General features: G+C 44.0%; 1 protein-coding gene across 1 annotated transcript in view; it reads right to left on the reverse strand.

Annotated features, from left to right (window-relative positions):
- PHEX (phosphate regulating endopeptidase X-linked) overlaps positions 1–21464 on the reverse strand; it is a 167010-nt gene that overhangs the window by 92418 nt on the left and 53128 nt on the right. The window contains exons 10-11 of the mRNA XM_037512613.2: positions 16324–16417; positions 13803–13931 (exon numbers count right to left, since the gene is read on the reverse strand). Coding sequence (XP_037368510.1) covers positions 13803–13931; positions 16324–16417 — 223 coding nt within the window. The remainder of the gene's footprint in view (positions 1–13802; positions 13932–16323; positions 16418–21464) is intronic.

A 21464-nucleotide genomic window follows, 5' to 3' on the forward strand; every position in this document is an offset into this window, starting at 1 on the left:
AAATGAAATTGAAACTAAAAAAACAATCCAAAAGATCAATGAAACCAAGAGCTGGTTCTTTGAAAAAATAAATAAAATAGACAAACCCCTAGCCAGGCTCACAAAGGAAAAAAGGGAGAAAGCACAAATACACAGGATCATAAATGAAAGAGGAGAAATCACAACGGACACAGCAGAAATCAAAAGAATAATCAGTAACTACTATGAACAGTTATATGGAAACAAGTTCAACAATCTAGAGGAGATGGACAAATTCCTACAACTCTACAATCACCCAAAGCTAGATAAAGAAGAAATAGAACACCTAAACAGACCAATTACAAGCAGCGAAATTGAAATGGTAATCAAAAACCTCCCCAAAAACAAAAGCCCAGGACCTGATGGATTTACAAATGAATTCTACCAAACATTCAGAGACGAATTAGTGCCTATCCTTCACAAACTCTTCCAAAAAATTGAGAAGGAAGGGACAATACCAAACACGTTCTATGAAGCCAATATTACACTAATACCAAAACCGAATAAGGACAACACAAAAAAGGAAAACTATAGGCCAATCTCCCTAATGAACACTGATGCAAAAATCCTCAATAAAATTTTAGCTATCAGAATCCAACAATGTATCCATAAGATAATTCACCACGACCAAGTTGGATTCATTCCAGGGGCACAAGGATGGTTTAACATCCGAAAATCAATCAACGTTATCCAACACATCAACAAAAAGAAATATAAAAACCATATGATAATATCAATAGATGCTGAGAAAGCTTTCGACAAAGTGCAACACCCATTCATGATAAAAGCCCTTGAAATTCTTGGGATACAAGGAACATACCTCAACATCATAAAGGCCATCTATGACAAGCCAACAGCCAGTATCATTCTCAATGGTGAAAAGCTGAAAGCATTCCCATTAAGATCTGGAACAAGACAAGGATGTCCACTCTCACCACTGCTTTTCAATATAATACTGAAAGTCCTAGCCAGAGCAATAAGACAAGAGAAAGACATCCAAGGAATCCAAATAGGAAAAGAAGAAGTCAAACTATCACTATTTGCAGATGATATGATAATATACATAGAGAACCCCAAAATCTCCACAGAAAAACTAATTCAACTCATCAATCAATTCAGTAAAGTGGCAGGATACAAAATCAACATGCAAAAGTCAGTAGCCTTCCTATACACAAACAATAAATCTGAAGAAGAAGAAATCAAAAAAAACCACCCCTTTTATTATCGAAACAAAAAAAATCAAATATTTGGGAATAAATCTAACAAAAGAGGTAAAGGACCTATACAAAGAAAACTATAAAACACTGTTAAAAGAAATAGAAGAAGACACAAAGAAATGGAAAGACATCCCCTGCTCATGGATTGGAAGAATAAACATTATTAAAATGGCCATCCTACCAAAAGCAATATACAGATTCAATGCTATTCCAATCAAAATCTCAATGGCATTCTTCAAAGAAATAGAACAATTATTGATGAAATTCATATGGAATCACCAAAAACCCCGAATAGCCAAAGCTCTACTGAAAAAAAAGAAGGAAATGGAGGCATCACACTCCCAGACTTCAAACTCTACTACAAAGCCATAATCATCAAAACTGCATGGTATTGGAACAAGAACAGACATATAGACCAATGGAATCGAATAGAAAATCCAGAAATAAACCCACAGATTTATGGTCAACTAATCTTTGACAAAGGAGCAAAGACTATGCATTGGAGCAAAGAAAGTTTGTTCAATAAATGGTGCTGGGAAAACTGGGTCGCTACATGCAAAAGAATGAAGCTTGACCACTACCTCACACCATACACAAAAATCAACTCAAAATGGATTAAAGAACTAGACATAAGACCTGAAACCATAAAATACATAGAAGGAAATATAGGCGAAACACTACGGGATTTGCACATCAAAGACATCTTTACAGACACATCACCCAAAGCAGTGATAGTGAAGGCAAAGATAAACAGCTGGGACTACATCAAATTAAAGAGCTTCTGCACAGCAAAAGAGACAATAACAAAAACAAAGAGAAACCCCACCAACTGGGAGAACATTTTTGCACCCAACACTAATGATAAAGGACTGATCACAAAAATCTGCAAAGAGCTGATGAGACTCAGCAACAACAAAGAAAATAATCCAGTCAAAAAATGGGCAGAAGAGCTAAAAAGAAACTTCTCTGAAGAGGAAATGCAAATGGCCAACAGACATATGAAAAAATGTTCAACATCACTTGTCATCATGGAAATGCAAATCAAAACTACCATGAGATACCATCTCACACCAGTGAGAATGGCACATATTAAAAAAACTAGCAACAACAAATGTTGGCGAGGATGTGGAGAAAAAGGAACTCTTCTGCACTGTTGGTGGGAGTGCAAACTGGTCCAACCACTATGGAGATCTGTGTGGAGATTTCTGGACCTACTAAACATAGAGCTTCCATATGATCCAGCAATTCCACTCCTAGGTATTTACCCGAAGGACACAGAAACATCAATTCCAAAGAGCACCTGCACCCCTATGTTTATAGCAGCACTGTTTACAATAGCTAAGCTTTGGAAACAACCCAAATGCCCAAAAATAGATGACTGGATCAAGAAGATGTGGTACATATATACCATGGAATATTACTCAGCATTCAAAAAAGATAAACACATGCAATTTGCAGCAACATGGATGGCGCTGGAAGGGATCATGCTCAGCGAAATAAGCCAAAAAGAAAAAGAAAAATACCGGATGGTCTCACTCATAGCAGGAATCTAGAAAACTTAAATAAGGGACCAGGAAAATGAATATAAGAAAGTGAAAATCAAAATCAACAAAAAACTATGAACCAGAGACACTTTTTGGGGGGTGGGGGGCGGGAGGGAAAGGATTGGGGTCAGAATGGGGCGTTTGCAATTGTATGGGGGAATATAAAAATAAAATTTAAGATTAAAATAAATAAATAAATAAAATAAATAAATAAATAAATAAATAAATAAAAGAGCTGTCAATATTGGGGTCTGATGACATTTATTGTAACAGGACCTGGCCCTAGAGAGTTGTAAGACCTGAACCTGTTAGAGAAATTCTACCTTCCTCCTTGAGAAGTCTCTCCTATGAGCCAGCTTCAGCATGAAATGACAGCGCAAGTTCTTTACGTAGTCGTGCCACGGCACTACCATTCAAAGAATCTTTATCCCAACAAAAGCTACTATACCAGGCAAGGGTGGAAGCATAATAATAGCAAACCCCCGGCCCCGGCCCCAAGCACCTCCCTCCCTCCCTCTGCTTCTAAGAGAAATTACAAAGAGAAGATGTCAAGGCGGGAGATTCCCCACAGCCCATGCCAGGCCTCGGAAGGTGAGAATTCTCTCTTCCCTGCTCACGTAGGCAAAGCACGCGGTCACGGCAGCAGTGAAGGACAGACCTTGCCAAGATGCCGGGGTCAGGCCATCCTAAAATGTGTCACTTTGACATGTGAATTATTTCCAGCTAAGGTGCAATCGTGCTAAGGTCAATCGAGGCCCTGTAGGCTCAAGAGAATCTTTTGCCGCTCTCTTAAATCACCCAGAAGAATGAAGGTTAGCAATATGACCCATAAACGGGATATTTTCCCGAAACAAACTTTCTATCAGAGAAACCTGTGTGCCAGGGCAAATAGCTAATGACTGAGCACGTGACCTTTGTCATAGGAGGCCCCGCTCCTCCTAATGTGCCTCCCTCGTCTCTCCTTGAGCCCCAAGCCCCAATCCTACTCCTCACTTCGGGATCTACATCTCACTACTTTCGAATCTACATCCACGTAGATTTTCCATACGTTTGTAATTAAATTTACTCTATTCTACTAATCTGTCTGATGTTAATTTGATTGCTCCACTGAGATGAACCCAAGGGGGCAGGAGCAGGTTTTATTTCCACCCCTGCATTCGCTGACATTCCCGGGGCACTTACTCTGCACCAGGCATTGTGTTAGGCCTTCTATGTGGATGATCTCATTTAATCCGCAGCACAAACCAGGGAGGTAGGTACTACTGGTACCCCTGCCTGTGATTCACGGCAATGGTGGCTTGATTCAGCACCCCCTCCCTTCCTTCAAACATGCCCTTTACTGTGTCACTCTGCAGTGCCTCTCACGTGAAGATGCAGCATCTATTTTTCTGCTCATTCCATCTGGATTGGCCTTGTGGCTTGCTTTGGCCAACAGAACACAGACATGAGATTGTACCAGCTCTGACTGGGCCTCGGGAGGCCTCAAGTGTTTCCTCTTGTTCACTTGCACCTCTGCCATCACCATGAGGACATGCCCAGGCTAGTCGGTGAAGAAAGTAAAACACCTGGAATGGAGCCCAGTCTTCCCCATCATCTCTGTGGAGCCAATCTAGACCGGCCAACCCCCAGACTTTCGAGAAACTCAGCCAAAATAAGCAGGGCTGCCCGGGGGACCACCAACTGACTGCAGATGTACCAGCAATAACCGCTTATTGGGGAAGGCCACTGAGGTTTGGTGACTGATTGTTATGTAGCATCACTGTGACAACAGAACCTGGCGCACCATTTACAAACAGAAAGAGAGAGGAACAAAGAGCTGAATTATGTTGCCCAAGCTGGTAAGAGCTGAGCCGGGCTATGAGATGCTACTGCCACTCCGCGGGAAAGTCGATGTCATTTCTATCCAAGGTCAACATTTTATAACTATATTTTAAAAGCCCTTCAAAACCCAAAGCATTTCAGTTTGCCTTAATTCAGACAGGTCTTCAGCAATGACCCAGAGAGGCCATCGAGGTCTCAGCTAACACCGCTGATGAGACAGAGAGAAACAGGGATGTGTGGCAGGCAGGAAGCACAGCCTTGGTTGGCATGACTTGTGTTGGTGGGACGTTTGGCTGTATGAGCCACAGCAGCGCCCACAAGCTACAAAGAACCCTCTGGTCGAAGGGCGTCGTAGTAATGCGTGACACTGACTTTCATGTGACTTCTGCCACCAGCATTAGAGTTACATCTCATTTACTCAACCACGGCAAGCGGGGGAATTAGAGAACTTGAATATTAATGGTATTACATCAATTCAATTATCTTGGCTCACTAATGAGGTGATCTCCTAGTGTATGGAGGTTGCAAGTTCAAACTCCAACGCTGCGATTGGGCCCATGTGGGTACTTAAGTCTTCGGCACCAGCTGTAGCAGTATGGGGTGGGAGGGGAAACCTGTTCTTGGGATAAGAATTACCACCAGAATTGCTCACGCAGAGCAGCTCACCACATGGGAAAGTGTGAAAGTCATCTATGGCATTGCTTGAGGACATGAACAACGTCATTACCATAATGGGGGGAAAAGAGGAATAGAGCAAGTGAAGTTTAATTCTTAGTAAACTCTAAATGCGAAGTGTAATAAAAAAAAAAGTTGTTCTCTGTAACTAGATGAACTTTTTTAAAAAGATTTTGTTTATTTATGTATAGGAGACCTGGGGTGCAGGTGGGTGAGAGGAGTCACCAGAGACAGAGTGAGGAGCAGAATGGGCAGACTGACCAAAGTTCACTGCTGAGGGGAGCAGCGGGCGAGACAGGAGAGGTCTGCTGCGCCATGTGGGTCAGCTCCCTGGCGGGGAATCGAACTCAGGCCATCTCAGGGGTAGTGCTGAGCCTTAACCCCTAGGCCACCAGGGAGGCCGCTGTAGCTAGATTAATTTTATGTATACAGAATGTTTTAATGTTTAATAAGAGACCCATGATTTTAGCTTTGATTTGAGGGTTGGCAAAGACTCTTTTTGACCAAACTTTAATCAGTTCTAAGGGTTCAGAATAAGCCTCCCCAAGATGTGCCACTTTGGTATGTGAATTTTTTCAAGCTGAGGTCAGTGGAGGCCCTGCAGACTCACTGAAAGCTTTGACCACTCCCTTAACTACCTCAAAGAATGAAAATAGAGGGTCTTACCCAGAATCTGGGTTATTACCAGGAATAACCTTTCTATCGTGACAACCTCTCCGTACAGAGGACAGACAACGGATTATCCACCATCTGCTGTAATTCCTCTCTCCCTGAAGCCCCAGCTCCTGTCCCATTCCTTAGCTCAGGATATATACCCTCAGTTTACCCTTCCTTCCTCAGACCCCCCCCCTCATTTCTGTCTGTATTCCCCATATATATGGAATTAATTTTTTTTCCCTAATACTGTCTGTCTGGTGTTCATTTATTTGACCAGCCTGAAAACACAGGGGGGTGGGAGGAATTCTCTGTCCTCTCCTTATTTCTTCAAAGTTTTTCTTCAGCCTCGACCTTGGCCCCCACCCTGTCCTTGCTGGACCTGCCTAGCCCAGTCTCGGCAAGAATCCTGATTAGGTCAGTTTGGAGAGAAAACCCCATCCTTGATTTCTGAGCACCCCCATAACTGATCCAATTCCTCAGTCCCTATCCTTGATATCTGATCACCACGGTGTCTTCTCTTAGTATTTTTCCATCCGCAAGCCTGCCCTGGCCTGTCACTGTTCAGTTGACCATGAATCCCCAGCTGTCCTCTGTGTTCAGACTACAGCCCACTCTCTCTCCCCTACTGTGATAGGCTTGACACCTTGTGCAACAGTCCCAAAGAAAATCTTCCTTACCATTTTAACAAGCGTCAGAATAATTTTTTCTTGAACAGGGTTCACCCTATAATCAAAATACAGAAAATTTGAGGGAACTGCAAAAAAAAAAAAAAATACCTATTGACAGCACTGAGATACATAAATAAAGATAAAGAGTTTGAGTACACAGTGTCTATAACAAAATCAAATGATAGAGTTTAATAGAGGAGAACAGAGCTCAGCCAAAATGTCCAAGTGGGAACTCCAATGTCACTGAATTTTATGGAAACTACAGATAAAAGCAGGTTTCTTTTTTTTCCTTTTTGCATCAATACTTAATAGAAAATTGCTCTTTGCTGTATCTGTTCACCTTTCTGTCTTAGTGACTAAAGAACAATAAACATTTTTTAAAAGTCGTCTTTGATGAGGAATCTTATATTCTTGGGTCTGAAGGGCCAGGCCTTGCCAATACTTGCCACTTCAACATGTGGATCATTTTGAACTAATATCAGCCAAGACCCTGCAGGCTCAAGAGAAATTTTTACCACTCCCTTATACACCTAGAAGAAGGAAAATTGGGGGTAACACCCAGATTTAGTGTTATCTCCAGAAATAACCTTTCTATCAGAAAAATGTATCTCTACAGCAGGGCAGACACCTTGTGACAGAGCATCTGGTTCTTTAGCCATGAGCTCCCTTCTCCTGCATCCCACTCCTTAGCTCCGGAAAGAGACCCATGTGGTGTCCCACTTACTGTAGAATTTCCAGCCATGTAGATTCTCCACACATATGTAATTATTACCTTTGTCCTTTTCTCCTACTAATCGGTCTGATGCTAATTTGATTGCTCAACCAGCCCCAGAAGTACCCAGAGAAGTGGGGGGAAATTTCCCCTCTGCTCCTACAGGTCACCATTCCAAACTTCAAAGATCACTCCTCAAAAATATGGTTAGAAACCACTGGAAATTGAGATGGGTGTGCGGACCACGCCAAAGAAACACCCAGAAAGTTGCTCTTAGACCAAATCTCTAATAATCACCTTGTTTCTTATTGTTTCCCTCTTCTGAAAACTATAAACACAAAAATGCAATGTCAACTAGTTGGATATAAAGTTGATTAAGTTTTCACTGCATGTCATAAAAATATTAAAATACTAGAAGCAAAATCTATTCCAGCTATTTCCTCTCCCCAAAATGCTAACAAATAGGAAATGTGTGGCTTTTACTTTTATATGATCTTCATACTGGAATAAGGAACTTCCTGATATGGATGAATTAATTATAGGACAAGTCCCTAAGAAATGTCTTCATTAAAACTGGCTTCCTCAATCCCATCATAAAATTAGTGAAGATTCAAGCATTTTTACAGAAAAGCCAGGGAACAGAAGATGCTTGAACTTAGATTATATTATATTGAACTTGAGCCCCACCTGCACCATTGTGGATAGACTCATGACCTTGGGGAAATCAATTCACTGAGTCTCAGTTTCCTCATCTGGAAAATGAGGGCAGTAAAAGCAATTAGAAGACTTTTCCATGAGGATTAAACGAGTTAATACACTGAAAGCACCTAGAACTGTGCCAGATGCCTGGTGAAACCTCGGTAAAAGGTAGCTTTCTTATCATCACTGCCAGATTTTAAAAACATTATACTCTGGCCATCACAGTCACATGGATATCAATCTGGGGCATTTACTCATACATTCCAGATACAGAGGATCACGAATAACAAAAAGTAAATGCAAGGGAAAAACAGCAAGTGAGAACTTGAGACATCCCTCTGTCCGACACACATAGCCCTCACCCCCTCGCCTGTCATCTAGGTCATGAACAGACAGCCCGGGCTCGTCAGAGTGGGCTGAGTACATCATCTCTATTTATACAAACAATACATCGTGCATTCCCTGAGGGAGTCCCACTTCCAAAACCTGTGTATAACTCTGCACAAAAGCAACTTGTTAAATGTTGAGCTGATACGCTGTGTTTTTTAACTATGCATGATCTTCTCTTAAACAAGATTTAAAATTAAAGAAATTCTCTGATCGACAAGGTCCTGATTTTTTTGGTTCTTAAGATGGGGAGGAGAGAAAGTTTTTGTAAAAGGCATAAAGGTAGCCTCAGGACATATTTCGTTTGGCCTCCAAAGCATTGGTCATGATTTAAAATGTGGGAGATTTTACATAAAAAATTCCATTTCTGATTTCTCTCAGAAAAAGAAAAAGAAGAAAAAAACCCTTAAGGTGGCTTTCTATTGAAGAGCTCTCCGTTTTCTACACGTGTTCTGTTTCTAATTACATTTGTAATCACATAGTTATATGTGAGCGAGTGAGTCTGAGTGTGTCCGTGTGAATCCGTGCACACGCACACACTTGCACAGGGGAAGGCATAAGGAAGAGTCACAAGGCACTAAGTGGTTTCCTGGTGAAAAGGAAGCCAGGCCCTCTAGGCTGGCAGGTGTGGGGAGGTGGCACATTCTCCTGTGCAAAGGAAACCTTTGAGGGCACTGCTGTCTCCCACTCAGCCTCTGGAATGCAGGGTGCCAACCAGAAGCACCTGGGCCGTCCCCACCCTTAGGAGGCTACAGAAACAGAGTTGCTGAGGAAAGCAGGTCCCCTGGAGGAACCTAGGTACTAAAAAACTAAAAACCTTTAGTTTTCAAAGGAAATCGAAATAGTTCAGGAAAACACCTCACTTCGTCCCTCCCCGGCTTCCTCTCTCCCCCTCTCTTAGCTGGGAGACCCTCACACAGGGTTTAGCCCAGTCCTTTTAAACCACTCGGAATCACAGACATTTTCAGGGCTCTGAAAACTGAAGTGATGACTTTCACAAATGCATCAGGCTTTGGTAAGGGGAAGTACCTCAAGTCAGAGGCCTGCCCTGCCCACAGGGATCACCAAGGTTGGGTCTGAGGTGAGGGGGGCGGGGTGGAATCTGGTGACAAACAGATGAATGAAGCCAAGGCCTTGCAATGAAATTCTACATTTTAACAAGACCCTCCTGTACACGCTGAAGTTTGAGCAGTACCTGAAGTTAACCTTCTGACAGTATTCATTTGCTTAACAACCCTTTTTTATAAACAAAATGGCAGCCTTTCCTCTTAGTCTCTGGAATTTGGCTCCTTGGGGATTTCTGTTTTCCTTTTCTTTGGGCTGGAGCTAATAATACGGGATGTTTTTCAAATAAATCAGTGGTTCCAGGTGGTTCTTGGATGGGAGCCCTGTAACAAAGCTATGAAAAGCCAGACATTTCTCTTTAAAGTTTCCAACTTCAGTATTCCCTGAGGCAAATAGCTTCAACACTGGGGAGGCAAATAACTTTATGTAAAATACATGAGTATCTGTGAGACTATCAAACTACCTCCATCTCCCACATACATCAAACTAAAGGGGAAATTGCCAAAATCAACTTCATTCCAGAATGTTACACCCTGACAAATAAAAAAGGGACTTTCACACCAAAACTGAGAAAAACAAATTAATCCACATACCTTTCATATTACTTAAAATTCTACTGCCAAAAAAAAAATCCTTGCTCTCTCTCTCTCTCTCTCTCTCTCTCTCTCTCTATATATATATATATATATATATATATATATATATATATATATAAACCCACCCCCATCAGCCGTTGGTTTGTGTCCTTCCCAGAGCTTATAGCATCACCACTGGGAATATCTGATAAATTCTCAATCCATCTACTCCGACCAAGGAGTGAAAGAAAATACACATTGGGAATATTGAATATTTGAAATAAGGCATTAATTCTTCAGTGGAATTACTTGCGAGAAAAGAACTTTCAGGTTCAAATATGAAGTCTTAAACTCAGCAGAAAATTCCCCAACATATCAGGAGACAGCCAAAATAAATCACTACAGGTAAGTGTACTTAGATTTATGGTATTCCAAAACCAACCAGCACATCGTACATGATGCCAGCCAGTGGTTAGCGTGGTGCAGCAGTCCATAATACCGACCATGTGAGTGACAATGATTTAACAGAATTTTTTATGTCTTTGCCTTAAAATTCAGTGTTGATGGGCCCCCCTGCATCCATGCTGCTCACCTACTTGTGTCTGATCCACTATAATGGATTATTATTCGTTTGTCGTGCCTAGATATTTTGCTTCATGCCCTTTGTAAAATATGATACATCACAAGAGAAAATGCAAGCCAAAAAAAAAAAACCAGGCTAAATCCAAATTTCTAATTCACAACACACCCTCCCCTCCAATGCAGCTGAAACAGATGGAGAAGAACAGGCTTCCAGCTGAGGAGTGTCTCTTTCAAAGGGTGACTTCCAAGCTCACCTGACTTTGTTACTGTCTCCATGCAGCTGCACTGGAGTCCCCGATTTACTCCCGCTCCACTGCCCTGGGCAAACACTGCACACCTTCTCTTCTCTCCTCCACCCTGCAGCGCCCACTGCTCATCCATCCTCACTCTCATTTGGTGACCTTTCTACCTAGTTCATGGAGACACTGAAAGAATTCAAGGAGAATTCCTACAGACCTTTACCACCACCATGGCAACCTACCCACCTACCAGCCTCGGCACCCGCAAACTCTGCCTTAGCCGCGTTGCTGTAAAGGAATCATCTAGACTTTATCTAACACCCGTTCCTGCACATGTGCACTGGATCCCATCCCTTTTGTCACCCCCAGGACATTATCCAGCAACTCCTCTTCTCTCCCACATCATCGATTTCCCCTGCTTCCCACCAGTATATAAACACGCTAGGTCTCTCATCTTGAGAAAAACCTTCTTTGACTCCAGCACCACCTCTCTAGCACCACTGCTCCACTTTCCAGAAAAGCTTATTTTTTTCAATGTGTCTTTGCTGTTTCCACTCAGCTTCCGTTCACCCTCAAACCCTTTCCCCCGATCAAACCTTCACTCCCACAACTTCACCAAAACAGTTCTCATCAACTTCACAGATGAAAACATGCTGCTAACCAGTGGTCCATTTAATCCACTGCAAAATCCGATAATCGTTGAACTTAACAGCATTTGACATAGGTGGGTACTTCCTCCTCTTGATTTACTTTCTTTACTTTGCTTCGAGGACATTCTCTTGACTTACTATTACCTAAAACTGGTCACTGCTGCTCCATCTCCTTAGCTAGTTCCCTCTCCTTTTGCCAACCTAATACCTCATCCCAATGCCCCATTCTCTGTGCTACATTCACTCCCCTTAGAGATCTCACCTGGTCTGATGTACACTGATAATTTCCAAATGTCTGTCTTCAGCCTTGACCTCTGTCCTGAACTCGAGACTCCTATGCCCTACTCGTCTTTGACTTCTCCACTTGGGAGTCTGAAAACATCTTAAATTCAATGCAATCAAAATTAAACTCCTGAGCATTCCATCAAATCTGGTTCCTAGCCCCACCCCCCAGTATTCCCCTTCTCAGTCAACAGCAACTCTGTATATCCATTTCACCAGATTCAAAACTCTTACTCTCAGATCCCTCATCCAACCTGTCAGCAAATTATGTTGGTTTTACCCTGCAGAATGTATTCAGAATCCAACCCTCTCGCACAACTTCCATTGCTTTCACGTGGTCCAAGCCACCATCATCGTTGGCCTGGTCCCTCCAATAGTCCAATTGGTCTCTCGAATTTTTTTTTAACAATTTATTTATTTATTTATACAAGCACTGGGTACAGTCAGAAGTGCGGGAGGGTGAGAGAATTCACCAGAGCCAGAGTGGAGAGCAGAACAGGCAGACCGACGAAACATACTGCTGAGGGGAGCAGCGGGTGCGGCAGGAGAGGTCTGCGTGCCATGTGGGACCCTCACCGGCGGTGGGGGATCAAACTGGCACTGCAGAGGCTGCGGACAGCCTCGCAGCCCAGCGCTCAACCGCTGTGCCACAGGGGGAGGCCCTGGTCTCCCAAATTCTATCCTTGACACCCTACAGTCTCTTCTCAACCCAGCAGCCCGGACGATCCAGTCAATGTAAGTCAGGTCACATTATGCCTCCCTCTGCTAAAAAAAACTTTCATTAGTTGTCCACTTCACTCAGGGTCAAAGTCAACATCCTTCCAGTGGCCTATAGGGTCTTACAAATGGCCACCATCTCTGTTAGTGCTCTGACCTCCCTGTTTTTCCTGGAGCACTTCAAGCACATTGCTCCTTGGGGCTTTTGCACTAACTGTTCCTTCTGCCTAGACCACTCTTTTCCCCAAATGTCTGCCGTATCTAATTCTTTCTTCTCCTTCAAATCTTTGCCAAATCTTCATAGTGAGGCTTTCCATGACCATCCTATGTAATCCTACAACCCACCCCCCCCCTTCTAGCACCTCAGATTCTACTTTCCTTGACCTCATTTTCCTGCTTCCCCAGACACACTTGTTAATGTATGCTTGTGTGGATTTGTCATTGCTTTCTCCCATGAGAATGTCAACTCAAGAAGGTCAGGGATCTTTGTCTATTTTGTTCTCTTCTGTACCCCCAAGTGCCTAGAACAGTGCCTGGCCTATAATAGGTGTTCAATAAAGATTTGTTGACTAAATGCATGAAACTAAACCTCACCTTTCTTCACTAGATGTATCTGGCTGAGCCATTCATGCCATTTCAGCAATGACAACAGTCAAGGATCATGAGGATAATGAAGTTCATTGCATTGCTCTTTCCATGTTAGTATGTGTTTAGATTTTCCCAGAATAAAAGGATTTCTTTTGACATTTATTTTTTAAAAAAATAGTGTTTCTGTGAGATAAATGTCAGACATTTTAAAAAACAGTACAAGGAGAAAGGGGGAAAATCCTACACTTTATTTCTATTTCCAAGTCATTTAATAGTTGTGAAATACACTGCAAATCACTTCATCTCTGGGTTGCTGGCGTCCTTATCTCTGAAACAGAGACCTGACCAGAAAATGTCTACCTTTTGTAAAGACAATGGTTCAAGTGTCTAATCATAAAACCATCTAGCCTGTTTTTTCTAACATTGACTTCGTACATTTAACCTGTCCAGAAGAAATTCCAGCTCTTGATGGCATGCATTCATGCTTGTTTTCTCACTGCTAATTTTTACAACTATATTCTACATTTGGGTGTGTTTGAGACTGCATGTTTAATTCATGTGGTACTGCGAAAATTCCTCTTTAAAGCAAACCTATTACCTAGCTTCAAGGCTCACAGCACGAGAAGGCTGACAAAGGCCAGGTACCATGTCCCTGTCAGCTCTGGTTTGACACCATCGCATTTCCCAGCGAGGGAGCAGCACTTACCATCACCTTCTTATCTTCCTGGAAGTGCACATCCACAAACATTTTTCCAGCAACATAAGGGAGGGCGCTTTCAATAAAGTTTACACATTTGTCCCATTGAGGCAACAGAGTTGTGGTCCCCTGGATTACCTGTGGGAGACAACCCATCCAGACTGAGCTTCACTTGGATAAAACCCATGGCAAAGAAAATTCAAACAACCTGAAGAAAACAGTCTACAAAATAATGAACACCTCAACCCATATGTGTGTCAGACAGTAGAGCCAGAAGTGAAATCAGATGAATAAAATATTGCCGCTGGACACAAGTTACATTTAAAACTAAATGAAAATATATTGACAGTGGGAAGTAATGTGTTTTTTCTTTTCCTGCCAATTTTCCCCATTAAACAAAGGATTGGGAGAATGCAATAACTTTTCTGCAGTTAACAGGGACATGAGGGAATGCTGTCCAGGAATCCAGATTGTATTTAATACTTATTAAAAATGAAATCTCCACCAGGAAATTTCTAGAATCAATGAGTGGTCAACTTTTTGGGCCAGCGAGGGTTTCCTGGCTCATTATGATACTCACGAGGCAGACCAGGAGAGCATGGCTCATCGTGAACAACCCAGGGAGCACACTAACATGTCGTAGCAAAGGATACACTGGTAGCCAAGTGAAAAACAGAGGTAAATGTTTCTCCCATCTGTCCCAATTAAACCATTACAAGAAAACATTTACAAACAAGTAGTTTCCAAAGCAAAACCTGGAAGAATCAAAGGTTTACTCTTGATGATGAAAGCAAAGAAATAAATATTAAGTTGTCCTTGGAGGATGGGAGCTTGGAGTGCTGAAAACGCAAAGTGGAGGCAGGCAGCGAGGGAGGGAGGAGCCCCTTGCTCAGCATCCCTTGCTCAGCGTTGGACCAGGCTGTTGGCACAGGGGAAATGGGATTAACTCTTAAGCTCCTCTGGTCTTGCCCTGCTTCTGGAACACAACCCCTCTCAGAGGTAATGAATGACATCTATTGTTAAAACCTCTAGAGAGAGATCCTACAGCACTCTTTGGCAAATCAGTATTATACTTAGCACTTTATGCTCAAGAAACATCCCTTCATACCTAACCTCGAATTTTCACACGCTGCTTCTCACACCTGTCTCATTCTCTGCGCAGTGGGGGTGGGAAACAGCTGGGTACCAAGCTTTATGTGCCATAGGCAACAAATACATACACATCCAACACACACACACACACATTCCACTTGTTTTGTAGCTTAACCCTTTGAGATGGCCTCACTATATATAGCTGTTTTATGTTGTTCTCTATAAAGTTCAATATTCTAAATAACTTTAAAAGGCCAAAAGGTATCTGCAATAATTGTGTTACTCTCCTCAAGAGTAACGACCCACGAAGGATTTCTGTGCTTACCAGTGTCTCTAATAACTAAAGTGTCTGTTTAATGAAATCATAGCTAATAAAATTTGTCATTCACTGAAATTTAAAGTGAAAGAAAAATTAACTTAAATTTTTTTTAGTCAAAATATCTTTAGCGTGTAAAAAAAAAAAAAAACACACAAAAACCCACACAAACTTTATTGGTCAGAGAATTACTCAGACAAAAGCTTCTGAGAGACCAGAGTAACACCTGTTAGGTTAAGAGGAGAGCAAGAGAGGAAGAGAAACAAAATTCAGAGGCAGGTGAAGGTGACGGGGAGCAGATTGAATATCAAGGTTAAGTTAAAGACAAAATTCTATCCCTAAATTGAAGATGAAACTTTCCCATCTACTACATCTACTGTGTTCATTCTGAATATTAATATTGAAAATGAAGGATAGTTACAAACACATCACTGAGAATTACTGAAATTAGTTATAGTGATCCCCTGAAAGACACTGGGGGGAGGGGATGGGAATAAGTTGATAAGAGGGGGAGAGTAAAAGCAATGGGGTATTCCCACGTCATGCCCTAATTATCTTTAACTCCCCCATCAAAGTAGGGCTTGACAGAAGGAGAAAGACAAACACCGCACGGTGTCACTCATATGTGGAATAGAGAAAAGCCAAATGCAGGGCCAAATAAAGTCAAACTAAAGAAAAAACTACCCCTTGACACCTGACCGTGGAATAGGGGAAGTCAGAGGGGCAGGGTGAGGGGGCCGGGGAGGGGCGGGTAGGACAAGAACAGAGGCAGGAGGGAGCACAGGATCTACGGTTGTGGACGATGGGTCAGCTGGGGGTGGGTGCACTGTGGCAGCAGTGCCTGAAGGAGCGTCGTGCACATTTACTATGGAAACAACAACGTCAACCAATATTAACTCAAGAAAAATATTTTTAAAAAACCAAAGTAAGGCTTGAGTGTACCTTCCGCTATGCAAGGGTTACATGCAATGAAAAGAAAACAGAAAAAAATGTAAGGTTGCAGCTGCAAAACTCCCTCTGCCCAATCCCTGAAGGTGATTTTTATTGGATGGGTTAATATCCAGATGTTCCAGCATGTAAACTTATCCAGGGATGTAACCATGCAATCTCTTTAAAACTTACCCGTGAGAATTCCAGCCACCTATACTGAAAGCGCCTGCTAAGGTTTGGAATTCTGGAATACACCATCCTCCACACCAAATAGTTGGCAATGGTCCTGTGAACAGAGAGAGAGAGAAGCACCTTTATTGTATTCTGGTTGACAGCTGCTGCTCCGCAGAGCACCCTGGGGAAGACTGTTGGCAAAGCTCCAGGGAAGGACCTTTTGCTCCTACAAAACTGCACCACTTTCACTTCAGACATGACCCAGGATGACACAATGTCAACAGGCGCGACCAGACTTGGCTGGCTTTTCACCACCTAACGCAGAGAGCTGGAGTGAAGATCCCAGGCCCAGGTCTCAGTGTGAACAATTTGCTTTCCCTCTCAGGGCCTGGAGTCCACTGTGGGCCAACCTTTCATGTCAAGAAATTCTTGATACCTTCGAATTTATTAGGTGGCTGGATAAAATGCAGATGTAGTCTTTGCCTCTACAAATGAGCGGTCATCCTCTGGCGAACGCCAGTTCTCTAGCTCGGCACCCTGTTCTGTTCTTCCTAGACACATGAGCTTGTGTGTGGCGCTTTAGCACCATTTCATCTTTCCGGTCACACAGCAAGGGTGATCCCCACCTTACAGTATGAGGTTCAAGTCAATAGTAAAATACTTGGCAAAGAGTAAATTCCAGATTTTTTTTTGTTGCTCACTTTCAAATCCAGGAACAACCCCACATGCTCCAGTAATGTCCATAACACTTATATTTTTAAAAATCTGTTACATTTTGAAATATTGCCTTTCTCTTTTCTTTTCTTTTCTTTTCTTTTTTAAAGTTTTTTTGGTCTATCTTCTTTTTTTTTTAAGATTTATTTATTTATACAAAAGCTGAGGTATAGGCCAGAGGCACGGGAGGGTGAGAGGATTCACCAGAGACAGGGCAGGGAGCAGAACAGGAAGACAGACTGAAGGCACTGCTGAGGGGAGCAGCAGGCGAGACAGGAGAGGTCTGCCTCGCCATGTGGGTATCTCCCTGGCCGGCCGGGAATCGAACCCGCACTACAGAGGCTACGGACAGCTCCACAGTGCTGCACTCAACACGCTGCGTCACCAGGGAGGCCCCTGTTGCCTTTTTCTATCAGCAAAGGACTTCCTGATCTCAGAAGGATGTGTGACCCGAGCTCATTTCTAACTCAATAGTGATGAATTTTTAATAACTCATCCGTCCCCTCCCAGCTGTGCCATTGCCATGGTGACTAGTAACCCACATTCCTGAGATGGCTGTGGGGTCAGCCAGCCATGAGAGAGCAGCATGGCATAATGACGGTGGCTGCCCATGGGGAACTGTTCACACTTGCCTGCGCATGGCGCTCTAACCCACTGGATGCTCGGCCAGCAATGAAGTCTGCCTGTACCCCACATCTGTAGAGTCAACTCATCTATATAGAGATACACTAATGAGCTGACATATTAGGAGTGTCTTAGCAAACATAGAAATAGACATCTTGAAAGAAAATGAAATAAAGATCTTTTCAAACGTCTAAATTATTCCTTCAAGACACATTATCCACACGGGACTAGGTTAACACAGCCGCGGCAGCAGACGTAAACCTTCACCCACTCCCTTGCCATTCCCAAACGTGTTTGTCCCTATCCTTGTCCCACCGGGTCCAACCACCATTGTGCCGCTGCCATCTGGCTAACCAGGATGGCACCCCAGAGTGGGAGAAGCACCACTGCTGCCATTTTCTTGCCAGTCACTGGATATGCACCGTGAGTGACAGCTTTCATTCCGGTTTCTCTGCAAAATTTGTTAGGCCACTTGTCCCATTTGCGAGCAACAAGCCAGATAATACTAAACCTACCGGTGATTGTAAACAACTCAAGATTATTTTTAATAGACTGAGTGAAAACAAAGCAGTGAAGGTGACAGCCCCCCCCCCCGCCCCGGTGTGTGCCACACAGATCAAATCAAGTGTCTATGGACACTACAAGGTAGAACTGTTCTTTCCAAAAAAAATGACATATATATATATATATATATATATATATATATATATATATATATATACATATATCTCCTAAAGTTTCTTTTCAAACTCAGTGGGTCTGGCTGGGGTATGTGTACCCCCCCTCAAAGACCACTGCTCTCCTCAGCAAAGCCTGGCCCTCGCCTAGGTGTGCTCTGTTGGGGTCACTATCAGAAACATGCAGTCTTAGGTGAGGGCTTTTACACGCCTGCTCCTGAACAAGATGACAAGTACACGCTGAGCTCGTGCCACGAGGAAAGCAGAGACCCCAGCCCAGCACCTCCATTCAGAGACTTTAGAGTCTGGGCTTCAGATTTCAGCTTGGTCACATCACCAGGTGTCTGCACTGAAGGGGCGCAGAGTAACTACAGAGGGGTCCCTTTGTCATTCAGTCAGCACCTCCTGAGCACCCAGGTAGGTACTGAGAGTTGTAGGTCCTGGGAAGATGGAAAGCTGAGAAAGATACAGCCTCTGTCTGATCTCCTGGGGCTGTTAACTGAGCAGGGCAAATGAGGCAAGCGCAAAAATAAGGATCTGGCAGACCCCAGACCCCAGCGCCCAAGTCTGCCAGATACTTCATGGACGGAGCGCACACCTCACACTAAGGGAGAAGAGTAGGTTCCGTGAGAGGGACGGGGCTTGGGCTATGCCTGAGGGGTGGGAAGGTACGGATTGGGAATGAGGACCATGAACTGTGGACATGTGACCTCACAGAAAGAGAGCTCCGGGGTTGGAGGAGATGGAGAGCAGGGCTATCGCCGGCAGGGGCGGGCGGAAGGGCGAGCTGCGTGGGGAGACGCAGGCAGCAGCAGGCCCGGCGTGCAGAATGTCTATGGGGCAGATGCGGATCCTAGTACAAAGCCTGGAAGTTCTTCAGCCTCAGTGTGCTACCTACTGGGTGTGAGCCGTGCTGGAGCCACCGGTGCAGGTGGAAGGCGCTCCGGGCCCGCGGAGCACCCTACGTGAATTCGAGGGCGCTTCCCTTCCAGAGGGCAGCCGGGCTAACGGGACGGGATAGGCGTAGTTGGTGTGGTAGAGACAGAGTAGAGACCCGGCTTGAAAGTGGGTCTTTCCTGCGCCCATGAAATCATACCACACATTGGCACCTCCCGTTATCACCCCCACAACACCGTGTACTCACTTTACAGAGCAGGAAACGGGGCCTAGAGCCACCAGCCTCTCCTCCCGCAAGAATCACTTCGGGACCTTCAAGAGTCCGGATGCCTCCCCAGGGCAGGCAGATGAAAATCTCTAGGGGGCCCTAGCAGAGATAAGATCTTCCAGCGCCCCCCTCCCCACCCCAGTGGAAGTCCAACATGCAGGCAAGTTGGAGGGCCGATGTCTTCTAGGCGACGGTGAAGGGACCAGAGCCAGGATCTAAGGCCAAAGAAGGCTGCGCCCTCAGGCCTCCCCCGCGGCCGCGACTCCCTAGGACGCACAGAGACCCCCAAATATTCTGACCGAGGCACCTGACAGAAACCTGCGGGACGAAGGAAGCGGAGGGAGCTGGCGCGGGAGGCCTCGCGGGCCAGGCATGACTAAGAAAGACGGCAGCTTAAGGACAAGGGCCGGAGCCAGCGCGGGGGCTGCGGGAGGCTGGCTGGGCGACACAATGGCGCTGATGAGCTGCTCCAGTGTGTTCTAAATATACTGCCAGCCGCGGGGAGCGCAGCTTTGGAGTGCTGATATTACCACGCCGGGAACAGATCTGACCATAATGACTGAATCGCGGCCACCTAATGCTCAGATACATCAAAAAACAAAACAGAAATCAGACTCAGCAATAGTCCTTGAAAATAACACATATATTTTTTTTTCCAAAAAGCATTTTCAGCAGTATGGTAATTTCCCCAAATGGCAATAAATAAAGTAGAGGAAAGCAGAGCATCCCAGGAGCAAGTCCACAACTAAGAGAGCGGCAGGAAAGCATTTCCCAAGCCCTCTGACTCGGAAGACTTTTTTCAAGAAGCTTTTCCTGCCCCTAGATCTTCCTTTATATTTGTGTTGCATTTAGGAGATCATAAAAGAACTTCTTTGATCCTCATGATTGTGCTATGGGGTGCTTATTGTTATCCCATCCCCGTACTCAGATAAAGAATTTCAAGGTCAGAGGTCAAGGGACTTCCAAGAGATGTCAAATCCCAGACTAACGTATTTAGGCATTCAGATTCCATAGCTTGATGTTGCTACTTTCAGTCATAACACCTGAGGTGAGCCCAACAGCTTCTTCTCAAATGTTCTCAAAACCAAAGAGATCTTCCTAAGGCCCAGAGGGTGCCCAGAGGTACGTGCTTAAGGCAGTGGTTCCTCAAGTGGGTCCCTGGTCCAGCAGCTGTAGTATCACCTGAGAACTTGCTAGAACATTCTTCGGCCTGGCCCCAGACCTGTTGAATCAGAGACTGTGGGGTGGGGCCAGCAGTGTGTATTAAAAGCCCTCTTAAACTTTCAAGGGTATGTGAATCCCCTGGAATCACAGCTTCTGATTCAGCTGGTCTGGGACAAAGCCTGAGATTCTGCATTTGTGTGTGTATGTGTGTTTTCCTTATGATTTTCTTTCTGTTTTACATAAAATTGCATTTATTTACTAAACTATATACATTTCTGGAGTACATCTATAAGTCTCATCTCACCTACCACCCAACTTCTAGTGCCCTTCACACAGTCAGGTGGATCTAGGCCTGCCTAGAAAAACCTCCTGGGCCACCCTCCCCTCTCGTTCTCTTTCCTCATCCACCAACTGAATGGGGAAGGTTCCGAAAATCCAGAGAAGGGCAGAGCCACAAGACAGAAGGAGCCTGGGTTCCTGAGCCACTACTGGGGGAAAGCTGCCTTTCAGGGGCCCTACATAGGATAGCTCCCTGAGCAGAGGACAATGTTTACTGTCCAAGACAAGGAGAGTGGGGACTTGCATGTTACAGCAATTGGCATGTCTTGACTAACATGGTATTGAGGGGCACCCTATGGGACAATGCCTCGACCACCCTTGAATGCCACACAAGTGAGAATCAAACATGTTTCATAGTGTAAAAAAAAAATATAGTGTGCTATGCAAATAAAGTTATCCATCTTCTCAAGCTATAAACTGTGCCTTGAGATCGCATAAGAATACACAGAATACAAGTTATTTTTGATGAATTGGCT

The sequence above is a fragment of the Talpa occidentalis genome, unplaced genomic scaffold (genome assembly GCF_014898055.3).
Source record: "Talpa occidentalis isolate TD23 unplaced genomic scaffold, MPIMG_talOcc4v2.1 talOcc4.15, whole genome shotgun sequence".
NCBI classification, from domain to species: domain Eukaryota; kingdom Metazoa; phylum Chordata; class Mammalia; order Eulipotyphla; family Talpidae; genus Talpa; species Talpa occidentalis.